This window comes from Mauremys mutica, chromosome 6 (genome assembly GCF_020497125.1).
Source record: "Mauremys mutica isolate MM-2020 ecotype Southern chromosome 6, ASM2049712v1, whole genome shotgun sequence".
NCBI classification, from domain to species: domain Eukaryota; kingdom Metazoa; phylum Chordata; order Testudines; family Geoemydidae; genus Mauremys; species Mauremys mutica.
The window spans coordinates 103,409,773-103,424,847 of NC_059077.1; the positions used below are offsets into that span (position 1 = coordinate 103,409,773).

General features: G+C 39.8%; 1 protein-coding gene across 11 annotated transcripts in view; it reads left to right on the top strand.

Annotated features, from left to right (window-relative positions):
- The window catches only part of MPDZ (multiple PDZ domain crumbs cell polarity complex component), a 134,670-nt gene extending 119,863 nt beyond the window's left edge, over positions 1 to 14,807 (top strand). For 10 of the 11 annotated variants that reach the window (XM_045021385.1, XM_045021387.1, XM_045021388.1 and 7 more), the window contains 8 exons: positions 3,437 to 3,523; positions 5,755 to 5,851; positions 6,598 to 6,641; positions 8,914 to 9,036; positions 10,661 to 10,765; positions 11,110 to 11,222; positions 12,660 to 12,783; positions 13,682 to 14,807. In XM_045021385.1, the coding sequence (XP_044877320.1) occupies positions 3,437 to 3,523; positions 5,755 to 5,851; positions 6,598 to 6,641; positions 8,914 to 9,036; positions 10,661 to 10,765; positions 11,110 to 11,222; positions 12,660 to 12,783; positions 13,682 to 13,828 (840 nt within the window). In that variant the 3' untranslated portion in view covers positions 13,829 to 14,807. The remainder of the gene's footprint in view (positions 1 to 3,436; positions 3,524 to 5,754; positions 5,852 to 6,597; positions 6,642 to 8,913; positions 9,037 to 10,660; positions 10,766 to 11,109; positions 11,223 to 12,659; positions 12,784 to 13,681) is intronic. The other variant, XM_045021391.1, reaches the window with a different exon arrangement.
- Positions 14,808 to 15,075: the final 268 nt, after the last annotated feature.

Here is a 15,075-nt window from a genome sequence, read left to right on the forward strand (position 1 = left end):
TTAGATCTGGAGCCAAACTGTCTTGAAGTTCAGGTAGGATCCAGGGTTCATATTCAGACCATCATAGAGCTGGAGGAGGTAGTGGAGAACTTTGGAGCCAGATCTGAACTTTCCCAACTATAAAGGTGTACAGATTTGGTGTTTTACCGTATGCACATTTCTAGGTGAAATTAGTAATGTTGGTGGCACACAGATTCATATTTCTTAACTATAGAAGATCATCTAATCTGACTTCCTGAATAATGCAGGCCACAGAACCTCACCCAGTAATTTCTGTCTCAAGCCCGTAACTTCTGATTGAACTATAGCATATTTTTTAGAAAAACAACCCATCTTGTTTTAAAGACTTCAAAAGATGGGGGAACCCACCACATCCCTAGGTAAATTGTTCCAATGATTAAGGACACTCACTGTTAAAAATGTGCCCCTTATTTCTCGTCTGCACTTCCCTAGCTTCAGCTTCCAGCCACTGGATCTTGCTATATCTTTTTCTGCTAAATTAAAGAGCTCTCCATCAGAAATCTCTTCCTGTTATAGTATCAGAGGGGTAGCCATGTTAGTCTGGATCTGTAAAAGCAGCATGCATGCATCCGACGAAGTGGATATTCAACCACGAAAGCTCATGCTCCAAAACATCTGTTAGTCTATAAGGTGCCACAAGACTCTTTGCTGCTTTCTTCCTGTTATAGGTACTTGTGCATTATGATGAAATAATTGCATAACTAGAACAGTTCGAGAACTGGAATTTCTACCCCATGAGGAGCTTTGCTTTTGACTTTTTTGTTTTGTTCCTGCACAGCGTTTTGATTCTTTCCCAGTTGCAGACCTGTACACCAGGTCACAACACTACTCTTTTTAGGGCCCGTTGCCACTCCCTTCCCACCTCCGGGCGGCCCTGGAGTACAAGTTATCTGAACTTGCCAATTTAAAATAATTTAACTTGAATAGGAGTTTAATATCCTCTCTAGCTACCAATGAATAGACAGTATTTCATTGTCACTTTAAGTTATTAATGCAGAAGAGAAATATTTAATGAATACTTCTTCCTTTTCTGGGTCATAATTTATAATTTGACCATCCTTGTTTATTATTGGTCCTGTGCTATTGCTAGAATTTTATTTGTTCCTGATACATTTAAAGAATTCCTCTGATTATCTTTAACCCTATTGACCATAGATTTTTTTCATTGATACCTTTAACTTTCCTTTTCAGTTGTCTGCATTTCCTACCAGCTGATTTGTACTCATTGCTATCAGCTTCTCCATTTTTCCATTTTTTATTGCTGTCTTTATCTCCTCTCTCAGTCAAGATGGTATTTTAATCAAAAAAGCCTTCGTTTATTTTTGCAAAATTGTAGGGTTTTTGTGAATCTCATAAAACATTCTTAAATTCCCTGTTATCATTCACATGTTTGTTTAAATATTTCCTCACACTCCATTTAGGTCATAATTGTTCTCAGCATGGGAAATAGGATTTTTTAAAACTATATATGGACTATATTCTGTTTGCACATTGTAAATGAAATTGGATCATGATCACTTGCACATAGGCAAGCATCAGTTTTTAGTTCAGTGATCAGTTCCATCCTTATCAATCAGAATGAGGTCTAATATAGAATTTTCCCAAGTTGGTTGCAATACTTCTTGTGTTAAAAAATTGACATCTGTAATCTTTAGAATCTCCAAGCATGAAACCTCCAGCATGTGTCCCCGAGATTGAAATCCCCCAGGATGATGTAATTTTCCTTTCTATAATTATAGATAGATGTTTAAGGAGCTGCTCATTCTGTTCCCTCGTATGATTTAGTAGTCTATGGCAGGTGCCTACTGGGTTGCCATCTTGTGATTTTTCAAATGTGTGGAGGGGGAAAGGGAGATGAATTTATCACTTGTCTTAGTAAAACTGAATGTTTTCCTCATGTTGAAAAGTCTTGGCTCCCAATTTCCCACATCATAACCTTTAAATGGCATTCATGGTTTTGAGTTATATGTTATAAAATTATAATTTTAGGTAGGTAGAATGCTTTCGGGGTGGGAGAGGGGTATTTTGGACCAGTATGAGTTTGGACCTCTGTTGGGAGGTAGGGATCCTTTGGTGTAAACCCTGACCATGTTCACCCTCAGACATTTGTCACCATTATTAAATAAATAAAGTGTAGCTTCTGGGATCATTCTCTCCACGTTGCCAGTACTAAAAGAAACTAACAGCAGACCATGCTGATTATAAAGGTGTTGAAACCCTGTGCTTTCTATAGCCTAGTATTAGGTCTGGTGTAAGGCATTGGCCTGTTTCTTATAATGGATTTCCTGACCAAAATGTGAGCCTCTCTTAGGGTAATACAGATAAACCATAACAGAGTAACGGCACTTCTGCAATCCTCTCAAATTGCTGTACACTCGGCTACATGGAAATAGGATTTTATAATAGTAAACTCCCAATGGAAAAGAAGGAGGAAAAGCAAAACCGTGTCAAAAGACTGAAATCTCTAGATTTAAATAGGCTGCAGATAGAGGCCTTTACACCAAAGATAAAGTTGTTTTTACAAACAACTGTCTGCAACATTGTAATATGTGTCTGTCTGTCTAGGTTATAGTGAACCTATCATCCTGGTATCTTAGTGCTTAAATGTATGTTTTGTTCTTTTCACCAGTCTCTCAGTTTTCTTCATTTCTGTGAACTAAATTCATTCCTGATGTAACATCAGTTTTCTTGTGGCCATCTAATGTGTGCATCAAAATATTACAATTGGAAGCTTAAACACCAAAGAAGAGATTTTTCACAGGTCCAAATGGCATTTAAGGACCAGTTTCCCATTGGAAGTCTGAAGGAGTAGAGCACTCACACCACATTTGTGCATTAAAAATCTCCCTCCTGATCCTCGTTTCAGTTACATTGGTGTTAATCCAAGGTAGATGTTAGTTTCAGTTGCCATTTTACATTTCTAAATACCAATTTAAATGCCATGCTCTCAGTTACACTATCGTAAATGTGGAGTAAATCTGTAGATTATATGGCCTGTTTGGTACCCGCATTTTTAAAAATCACGAATGTAAAGAATTTTCAAAATTATTTATTTATTGCATAGCTACATCTTGAAAGTGAATTTTACATGCTACTCCCATTTAAGTGAATGGGAATAGGATTAGGCCCTTAGTGTAATTTTGGCATCTGAACTGTAATGTTCATTTGTTAATCCAAATATTCTGCCCTGTATTTTATTTCACGGTATATAATTGATATACTATCCCGTTCTGGCTCTGATTCTGCAATGAGCTTCACCTGTGCAGTGCTCATTGCAGGATTGGGGCCTGTGTTTATACACCTTCCATAAGTCTTATTATTTCCATCATCAGTTACTAATATATGCCTTTAATATTAGTACATTAATGGGTCCTTTCGCGGTTGGAAACTGCATTATCAATTTCCTGTTCTTCAGTGTTCATTAGGTATTGTAAGACTAGAAGTTGGAAGAATAAAAGCAGGTCCATTCCATTCTGAGAGGAGAACATCCCAAAGCAGCCAGGTTTGTAACCGTGAAGCTGTTTAGTTTGGAAGAAATCAACTGTGGTTAAATAATTCCCTTTATTTGCTTTTATTGATTTTTACAGTGGCAAAGATTTTCCATATAGTGAGCCCAGGATGAGTTTTAAAAAAGCAGCTTTTATGTACTTCACAGCTTTTTCATAGCCACGTCATATGTTAACTTTAGCATATTATGTGTTTAAGGCATCATACAGCCAAAAGTTATCCCATGGTTAAAGTTTACCTCTTTGCTGCATTGCCTGATCATGATTTTAGGGCCCTCTCCTAGGAGGTGCAGAGAACTCTAACTCCCACTGAAATCAGTGAGAATTGGAAGGTGCTCACATTCTTGCTGGGTCAGGCCCTTAACTTAAGAATTCCTCTCTTGATCTAGATTATTGTCCATTAGGTATTTTATTCAGCTTTCTACCACACTGCTCTGATATACCTACAGAAGGCTGCAAACCAATGAAAAGGTTGAGAAAACAACAGAGTTTTAAATGGTTAATAGAGCCAGTCAGAAAATGGAAATTTTGGTCTTTGTCAAGCTTTTCCAATCAGCTCTACTGATTAATTCTAACATAACAAAAAAATGTTTGATCTTCGTCAGTTTCCATATCTGATGCCTTTTCTACACTGTGGAGCTAGACATGCAGCGAGACACTGCAGTGAAAAACAGGCTGCATCCACACTGCAGTGTGTTGCTATACAGGGCAGTGAAAGGCTCTGGCGGAGGGGAGGCAGGGAGGAAAGGTTCTGACTACGGGCAGGTCCCGGTGCCTTTCCCGTCTGCCTCTCCCACCAGAGTCTTTCACTGCTGCTACAGCCTTTCCCTATTGCGGGGAAGGGCTGAGGTAACGGGACATTACACTGCTAAATAGTAGTATAGAGGTGAGAGGCACTGCTTGGGCATGTAGAGAGCCAGGTAGGGTATATACCCTAAGGTTCTAACGTGTCTAAGCAGTGCTTTGTCATCTACACTTCTAGTCATACCAATACTGGGGCAGAATGGGGGTGGGGTGGGGGCATAGCCTGAATGTGTCCTTAATACTAAACAGTTCAGATTGTACTGCTATGGTGATGTGCCTGTGTTTTCATTATAAACTTTATTTTTCAAAGACTCAGCATTTTTATCAAGATTTCTCTGACTAAAAAGTAGGCGTACAGACCATCAAGGCCTCTGCCTAAAATGTTCATCATCAAAGACCATCAAGGACCTGAGCCTAAAAAACTCAGATCAGATTAGTTAGGAGTGAGGTGAAGATTGCAGGATTTGACCTGGATGCGTTTTTCAGTAGGAGTTAGGATTGAGTAAAGACTGCAGTACTGGGTCCTCCTTAAATATATATGGACCTTCAGAATTTGGCTAAGGTAAAAATACAGAATCAAGCTGTAACCCAGGTCGTTAAGCCAGTAGAAATATATAATGAGTAATTTTTACTTGAAAAATCTATAAAGCCATTGTAGTCTCATAATGACACAAAATAACACAACATCAGTCACGTTGTCCCCTCTGATATGTGTACACACGCAGCTGATGTCAGAGTTCTAATGGGAGGTGCGCGTAAATAGCTGAGAGGATAGTCTGGCCTCAAACTTCATTTATATAGCATCTGAATTAACAAGTGAGTACAGACAAGGGAAAAAATGTGTGTTTTCATTTGAAATGTAAACTGAGTAGAGAAATTCAAATCACAAGAATTACAGAGCAGATTTTAAGATGAGGATATGGGGAGGAAAAAGTGTTTTTCTAGTTGTGGCTGATGATGTGATTACAGACAGTGAAGGCAAATGGATGGGGTGGATCGAGGGGGAAAAAAGATGCAATGGAATCATATGTTAGGGTTCGCCTATCTTCTTTGTCAATGTTCTGTACTCTGTCCTTCACTTTTTAACTTTTGTTAGAAGATTGTCATCAGTTACACCCATAAAACTCCAGCAAAGTCATAGGAAGTTCCATGAGTTAATCTGAGGGCAGAATTTGGGCTCCTAGAAGCAATCTTTCGAAAGCTTGTGGAAGGTTCTAGCTATGCAACCACAAACCTTCAACTAAGAGAGCCCTCCAGAATGCTCTGAGGATATAGAGGAGTTATTGTTAGTCTCACAGTACATCATTTCTTGCTAGGCACAAGAGGAAAGGAGTAAAATAGTGCTGGAGCTCATAATTTTATTTTCTGGCAAGTTAGAAGTTTGAAGACTATGGTATAATCCCAATGTGATGTTATATTTTAGGTCAGTGAAGGAAGTGGCAGCCTGTCATCATTCAGTTTCCCACCTTCTGGTTCCAACCCATCTGAGGGCTTTGAAAGTGGTCTTAAGAAGAATGCCAGTAAGATTATTTGATGCCTTTAATATTTTATATCTAAAACTTCTCCCCATTATCCTGTCTGAGATATCTTTTGTTTCTCTGAAGTGCTAGATATTGTTTTGAACTGTAGGCATAAAAGCAGTCCCTTTGTAATTCAAGTCTACAATGCTGATAGGGCAATTATTGGAAAAAATCCCACAAAACAACACATAGGTATCATTTTATATCCCTTTATAAGCGTAACGGTGGCAGCTTGTCGTACCCTATGTTGTATTGTAAGAATGCAAGTTGTTAAATAAGAGACTCTCATAAAATGTAAGTATATCTTCCGTTAAACTGTCTCATGCATCCCGCATGTGAATCTGTGGACAGAATCAGATTTTGTATCATTAAACCAGGAAAGATGAGTAACAATTTTCTCATGTTTAAATTACAAGTAAGTCATTATTTTGCCCTGAGTCTGTCTTGTTAATTGCTCAGATAAATTGCTTGAATAAACCTGGCAGTCTTTTTTCCAGAATATGTGTATTACCCAAATCATTCATTTTCTGAATATCTTTTTTTTAATTTTGTGTAAAATACACCTATTCCTTCCCATCTCAGAAGTAGTTCAATCTTGTTAATATAATGAGAGCAGATGTTCAGGCATGTTACTATAAGAAAAGAGCAAAAGCTAAAATCATTATAACTGTTTTTATGGCTATAATGGAGCGCTTTCTTTAAAATCTTACCCAACCGTTTATATATTTATTTTTATCATTTCACAGTATCATCTGAAATACAAGGGTTAAGAACGGTTGAAATAAAAAAGGTAAGTCGTACTGTAAAAATGTACCGGGAACTGGAACCCCTGAGCAGCTATAAATTAGTGTGTTTACACCCACTGAGGCTCTGGCCCTAGGTTTTTACCTATTGGAGAGAGGCAGTGCTATGTCCCGAGACTTGTGAAAGATATTTTAGGTTTTCATTCACATATGTCTAGTTTTGTGAGTCAATCCATTTTATAGAACAAACACACTAATGGCAGCTTTACATCCAGCCCCTAGGTTTTCCAGCTGCTGTGGGGATGTAACACACAGATCCCCATAATATCAGTCTGAGTCAAGCATCTAGATTCCTGTAACCTACTTTGAAAATTTAAGGGACAAAGAATTAGCAAACGTTTGGGCCATATGTTTATTTTAGTCACACTGAGTTAAATCCAAAGTAAATGGAGTTTAGGATGTACAGTCTCAGTTTTTATCATATTTTTCTTATTGAATCATTTTCAGTTAGGATGTACTTGTACAATAACTATTTTAACTGTACTGTATATTTAATAAAATCATCAGTGTATATAAATTCTGAGATCAGTTTCTCACACCAGTTTTACACTTGTGCAGTTCTATTGACTTCCTGATTTATATGCAAATATCAGCAAAATCAAGCTCTTTTATTTTCCCAGTATTATTTATTGTTACAACTGGCTTGACATTCAGGGTGTTTCATTGTATGGATTTGTTTTAGCTACTTTATTCTCTCTGTCCCTTCTATAAATAGCTTTTTATACTGTGCTGAAATGTTATTTTGAACTTTCTAAAGCCGTTACTGCTGTGTGTATCATACAGCAGCAATACACTAGGAGGAGTATTAGTCCTCTTTCTGTATTTTCAGTGTGACATCACCACAGCTAGCCTGATTACTTACAGAGACAAAATCAGTAGATCCTCTTCTTAAAGCGCAGGCTTTTAAGGGGGGCAATTTCAAATCATGGCCGCTATTTGAGTGCAGTGACAGAATCTGCATGCTCAAAACCCAGTTTGTTCATATAAATTGAGCTCAGATAGATTTTGCTCATGTCACTGGTGTGCACAATTGATAGGCCTGGTTATAAAATCAGGAGCAACTCCCCTGAAGTCAGTGGAATTACATGGGTGTAAAAACAATGTAAGAAGGGGCGGGGGGAAGGGAGGGGGAATCAGGCTGCAGTGTGAAACCAATTTCATGCAAATGTGATACATACACACGTAATTTGCACCACACAAATGGCAGCTGGATTGAGTCCTGTCTGATTTTTAGGTTGAGATTCTTGATTCCTTCCCTGTGGACAAGTTTGCTCTTTTTTTTTTTTTTCATCTCTTTTCTTTCCCCTGGGAGATCAACATTGTGCAAGGGGAGTTAAATTTTTACATGGCTTCCTCACTGCTTATGTCATTGTTATAAAAGCTTTGGGTGAGTCTACAAGCCAACACCCCTGCCCTACCCCACAGTATCACCTTTAATAAGCCTCATTATTGGCTACGCTTCACAGTCAGTGGTGCCAGGGAGCCTTATTCTGGCCAGTGGTTATCAGAGACTTCATTCTGCAACTTCAGCGATAAGGGCTCTATATAATAAAAAATCACAACAGAATAGCCAGACTGATAACACAGAGGTGTGAGCTTAAAATGCCTGCCAGACAATCTACAGGGCAATAGTGAAGGTGGAAGGAACAGAGATTCCCATCTTCTTGGCTAGAGTAAAAAATTCTCAGTGCTAGTTAACCAAAACAATTCAATTCATTGTTCCTTCTCCCATTACTGTCTTCCATTCTCCCCTCACTGTACTCTGTTCCTTGCTTACTAGCATCTATAGACGATTTATGTTTCAACTTTATTTTTCCTTTTTTTCTCCACGAGAAACTATTGTCTTAAAAAAGAGGCACTTTCTCTTCTCTCAGTGAAGTTTCTTGTGACACTATGTGAAAGACCGTACGTGAAGACAAACTGACATGCTTTGAGGAATTTGCAATGGTGGAATGAAAGTGAAGAGGGGTGGGAGTGCCATATCCCCTCCCTGTACATTGACCTGGAGGAATTAGGGCTGAGTTCTTTATAAGTGAATAGTTATTTTACATTCCTCAATTTTAGGGTGCCTGTCTTAAGACACCAAAAAGGGGCCTGACTTTGAGGGTGGGTGTTCAGCGCTGTGTGAAATTCAGGCCCCTTTAAAAGGTCTCAGGTTGGGTACCCAAAATCACTAGTCGGTTTTGAAAATCTGGGCCTAAAGGTAATTGTGTATTTTCTCTCAAGCAGTATCTTAATCTATTTTCCTTACTGTAACAGGGTCCTGCAGATTCCCTAGGAGTGAGCATTGCTGGAGGAGTAGGCAGTCCCCTAGGAGATGTTCCCATATTTATTGCCATGATGCATCCAAATGGAGTTGCAGCTCAAACTCAGAAACTCAGGGTAAGTTAATTGCTAAGAAAGGAGGTTGGTAAAAAAGCTTAATTTGATGGTGCTAAATAAATTACTCTGGCTTGATCACAGAGTAGAGCCACATCGTAGAGTAGAGCTAGCACTTCAGGCCATGCCAGGAATTTCTGCCATTCAGATCAAGAGTACAGTAGTTTTAGATGGTAGAATTCTTTTCATGAACATTAGCAATTTGGGAGAAAACCTTAAAGCAACCTTGGAACATGGAGCCAGCATGGCTTTCAGATACCAAAGTGAAGAGCTTGGTCAAGAAAGTTAATAGAGAAGTGTTATTTATTCTTTCACACAATACATTCAGGGATCACTCAATGAAATTAATAGGCAGTTGGTTCAATACAAACAAGAGGAAATACTTTTTCACACCACACACAACTAACCTGTGGAAGTAATTGCCATGGGGTGTTGTGATCACCAAACATATAACTGGGTTCAAAAAGAGCTGGATAGATTCATGGAGGATAGGTCCATCAATGGCTATTCGCTAAGATGGTCAAAAATGCAACCCCATTTTTGGGTTAACCTTAAACCTCTGACTACCAGAAGCGAAGAGGGGGAAATGGGTGGATCACTCTATAATTGCATTGTTCTGTACACTCCCCATGAAGCTCTGGTACGGGCCACTGTCAGAGATAGGATACTGGGCAAGATGAACCATGAGCTATCCCATATGGCAGCTCTTATGTTCTTATGTGTAGATAAATAGATCCCACATCTGTCCTGATTATTGGTACAGCAGTCAGCAGCCTTCCCGATGCCTGCAGTTATGTGATTTATTTTACTTACTTCTGTTAGTTGCTTTTCCTGCAGCACATTCAACTTTCCCATCTCACTGTGTAGGCTTTTCTTGTTTTATACACCCACTGAGTGCAAAATTGGTATGAATGAGTGCATTACCACTTGCAGCCATTTATGTCTGGTTTTAAGACTAGTTTGCATCACCACTGAATGTGGCCCACGTATTCCCCTGGGAGTTGCATTGGATTATTCTAGGCTGCATTTGAACCCAAGAGACCTGATGATAATATGCTACATTGGTCTGTCTTCCCAGAATGTGTAAATGTTTGACTATCGTCTACTGATTGAAATATCAGAGGTGTGTATGTGTTGACTTCTAATGTCTAATTACAACTATGCAAACTATAATACTGACATCTCTATATGTATGTGATTGTATTATTCACTAGTAGATTCAGATCTTAGAGGATATAAACCTCAGTAACTACTACGGAATCAGGGCTGTTTCACCAGTTATCACTAGAGAATTGTGACTTGCACTGGAAACAAAGGGCCAGATTCTCAGGTGGCATAAATTGCTGAAGCTTTATTGAATTCACTAAAGCTGCCTTGATTTAAACCAGCTGAAGATCTGGGCCAAAGACTTTATTGTATCCAAGAACAAGAATGTGCTGTAGACAGGTGGTAAATATTTCCTTGATGCTATATATTTTTTGCAAATCCTACTAGCTAGATCCAGTTCTCAATTCAAGTAATCTTCATGGAAAGGGTACCATCTTATTTTGTGTAGAAAAGATGGCATATAGATCTCAGTGACATAGCTTCTTACTAATGGCTAGCTCTTTAATTTTCTCTTCTGTAGGTTGGGGATAGGATTGTTAATATTTGTGGAACATCCACTGAGGGCATGACACACTCCCAAGCTGTCAGCCTACTGAAAAATGCTTCAGGCACTGTTGAACTGCAGGTAAGGAGTTTCTCTGCACTGATGTTCAGAATGCACTTTGCAGTTTTGATTTTGAGGCTGAAAAACCAAGAGTAACACACAACTGCCGACTTCTGAGGAAAATGTAGCCAGAGAATATAGAGGGTTGGAAGGTTATGTTGTGCAGTTTTCACATCCTCACCATATTTTGCTCCAAAGTTACCGTTTATTCTTATTTTAGCTGAAAGGAAGAAAGGTTTTTGCAACAAATGAGGCTTGTTTTGGTCATTTCACCTTTGTAAATACTGTGGTGTTAATCACTGTGTGCTCAGTTGTCCGAGCATCACCTTCCTCATTTCACTGCTATCTACAACGTGCCCTCTCAGGTGGTGGCCGGAGGGGATGTAAGTGTCGTAACCGGTCAGCAACAGGATCCACCAGCTTCCAGCCTTTCATTTGCAGGACTAACCTCAAGCAGCATCTTTCAGGATGATTTAGGGTAAGTGCATATATTATCCTTGATGGATCCTTTCTAATTGAGTTACCGTAAGGCCCACTGGCTGGGACTGCACCTGAAAACTGCTTAGAAGTTGCAGCATGTGCAGAGTGAGGTGTCCTGCTAACTTAGTCATGACTGTCACAGGAAGCATATAACTGGGCTCCATAGGCCACATAGGACATTCTGGTTCATTTCAGGGTACAATTCACTATGCTGGTTTTGTCCCGTAAGGCTATGATTTGATTTGATTTGATTTCAGCACCGTAGCGGCTGCTTCATTCCTTGTGTTGTACTTGAGATCAGCTGAAGTACTTAAGCTAATTGCCCCCATGCTTAAATGGCAGGGCATTTTAAGTGTGGATCTGCTAACTCTGGAACTCACTTTCCCTGCCAGTCTATCAGAGCCTGAGTTTGTTGACTTGTCGGGTATGCTGCAAGGCACAGCTGCCATTTACTGCCTGAGGGAGTGTTTTGGGGGCATCATAGATTTTGCTAGGTCACCTGATTTCCTGGGCCAACACAACCTCCATGGTGGTTGGGGGTTTTTTGTTCTTGGGGCGGGGTATTGGTGTTTTAATTTTATACATAATTGTACCTGGAATTCATTGCAGACACAAATATTAGTAGCTATTTAAATACATGATGTATGTGCGCAAAGAGGTAGTTGGATGCCTATCTGCTAACATTTCCATCCTGAGTGCGAAAATGTGGGCACAGTTCTTTGTGGTTGAAAAATTAAATTATTTCAAAGCAGACCATCACTAAAAATCAGCCCCCAAACTTCTAGGTATACAGTGTATATTATATCCTACTGGGGGTGGTGAAAAACGTGATTGAAATTGTAAGTTCTGTAGTTCATATAGTCTCTCAAAACATTGCAAATTTATAAAAATATAAGACCAAACAACAGAAGGGAACAGGAATGACTAAACCAGGCTTAGGAATTGGTTGGGGCTATTTTTGATTTTTCTCTTATATATGAGTTTTGGGGGAAGGAAGGTTTTTTTAAAATAATGTTGTAGTTTTTGTGGGGTTTATTCTGTTTTTCTCTGAGCTCCAGGATGTTGGTACTTACTTATCCATAGATAACAAGCATATCCATAGGTAATAAGCATCAGTAGTGGACCATTCAAACGATAATGCAGTGTATTAAATGACAGAATGAATAAACTTTTGCAGACAGAAGGTAAAGTACCATGGAGAAGTTATGAAAGGAAACTGTAAATAAGTAACCAGCTTATGGCATTGAGCAGGATTTCAGTGGTTGACATGAACTGAAATATTCACCGCAATATACTTAAAATCCTGTGTAGAGTTCTCAGCAAAGGAAAGTTTATTTGTTAGTGTTGAAAGGTGAAGAGCCTCTTTGCTGAACAATCCACGTACTGAACTAGACATTCACAAAAGAAACAGGATAACTTCTTTTCTCTGTTGTAGCCCCCCCCAGTATAAGACCATTACTCTAGACCGAGGACAGGACGGTCTAGGCTTTAGTATTGTGGGAGGATATGGCAGTCCTCATGGAGATTTACCCATCTACGTTAAGACAGTATTTGCAAAGGTAAGTGCATAGGTGTAAAACTACTCAAACAATTCAGTGCTCAGCAGCTGATTTATTAATATATGGCCTGGTGAGAAGCCAGTGGGTTCTGAACAGTTTATCTTATTGCTTGTCTTCTCCAAGCAGGAATGCAGGTACCATTTAAAATTGTGTCTGCAGTTTGAGGCTTTAAGTAAACTGGGCCCTATTTTCTGAATTCCCAATTTGCTCACACATTTGGATTTGAGGATGTAATTTAGTTGTCCACCTTGGACAATTGGCCCCTCACTGTTTAGTTTGCATTCTCTTCAAGCAGTGCTTGGGGTTAGTTTGAATTATTTGCTATGAATATTGGAATCAAATATAGACCAGAACCACTGGATCCAAACCTTAACTTTGGAGCAGTTCAGATCCTGATCTAAACTTGGTGTATAGCAGGCCTGAGTCAGAACACCAAGTAGGAAAACCTCCAGACCTCGAAGTTTAGGTTCAGACCTGGATTTGATTTCTAATTTGAGTTGTTGAGAACTTGGCCAGCCAAACCAAGACGGCTGAAGGAGTTTAAAAATTCCACAGCTCTGACTTATAGAATGTATGCAGTACATCATTCCCATGCTGTAAATTTCATTCCATTCATAAGGTGATGAGGACTTTCATTACTCCATCTGGTTAGTTTGCACAGTGGAAACCTTATGCAAAAACCTATAGGCAGATAGAACCAGTACCTACTAAGGACAAAATGAGCCTGGATTTCTAGTAACGAAAACTGATCAGCTTAGCCTTTCTCAAGCAGAAAATTTAATGTGTGCTGTATATTGAACCCATCGTACTAGGACCCTCTTTAGATTTCTCTGTGAACAGCTATAAAACCAGGAGTTTCAGAAATGCATGTCTGCAGTTACGTGCTGTTTAATTTCAGGGTGCAGCAGCAGAGGACGGACGGCTGAAGAGAGGGGATCAGATCATTGCTGTCAACGGGCAGAGCTTAGAAGGGGTGACCCATGAAGAAGCAGTGGCTCTTCTAAAAAGGACAAAAGGGACTGTCACTCTGACTGTTCTCTCATGAACCGGCTGTCCAAATAATAGGATCAACAAGATTCCATTATCTACATTCCACGTAGCAAAGAGAATGGAAATGTTTATGTAGCCTTCTTGCTATTCCAGCTTTACCAGACTGTTATATCACTGAAGAAAAAATAACACTTAATCATATTTTTGAACACAATAGAACTATTTGTCTTACTGTCGAATCACTGGGATGGGCTTATGTAGTCTCTGGCAAAGACTTAAGGTTTTTTATTATTATTGTAATGAATACAGGTGACCCACCAGACCATGAAAGTTTGCATTAGTAACCGCATTGCAAAACTGGAATGGTTTTTGCAAAGAGGCTTTGAATATTTGAGATGGGTGTGGGAGGGAGAATGTGTGTGCTAAATAGTCAAGGGGGGAGGAGATAACTGAGACTATTTAAATAGCAGAAATAAAGTCACCGGAGGAAGAACAGTTTAACAAAAGAAGACAGATGGAAAAATTAGTTAGAAAGTCAGTGCTGCTAATTACATGCTCCAGAAGCAAAATAATTGGGGGGGAGGGGGTTGGGGTTTTTTTTTTTGGTGCTCGGGAGTTGAAAAATCCACTTGCAGGAAACTTTCCCTGGTGAATGAGGGAGCCCTACTGTATCTGCAATATCACAAGGATTTAGGCTTCTCTTTTAAAGTAGTGAAGTTCCTAAGCTTGGTGGGTATGAAGATAATGTTCCCGATGTGAACAGTAAAATGAACACTGCCCTCTTCCTGAGTTTGCAGACTGGCAGCTCCAGTGTCACAGTCACTGCTGCGCAGAGCTTCTTGAAGCAGCAGCACAAATTAACCACTATGGGTAGCTTCCATGTCACTAGTCAGAGCCCAGTGGAAAATAGTGAAATGGGTGAGGTTTCATGCTGCTGCTATTGCTCTAAGCCAGTGGTGAGCAACCTGCGGCCCATCACAGTAATCTGATCGCAGGCCATGAGACATTTTGGTGACGTTGACCGTCCCCAGACATGGCCCCCTGCAGCTCCCAGTGGGTGGGAACAGCGAACTGCAGCCCCTGGGAGCTGCGATGGGCCGTGCCTGCGGACGGTCAACGTCAGCAAAATGTCTCACGGCCTGCAATCAGATTACCGTGATGGGCCTCATGTGGCGCGCAGGCCACAGGCTGCCCAGCACTGCTTTAAGTAGAAGCAGATACTGAAGACATTCAGAGAGGAGGAGGACCCAAAAAAAGAGAGAGAGGAGGGGTAGAATAATAAAGACCCCCCCCCCCAGTATA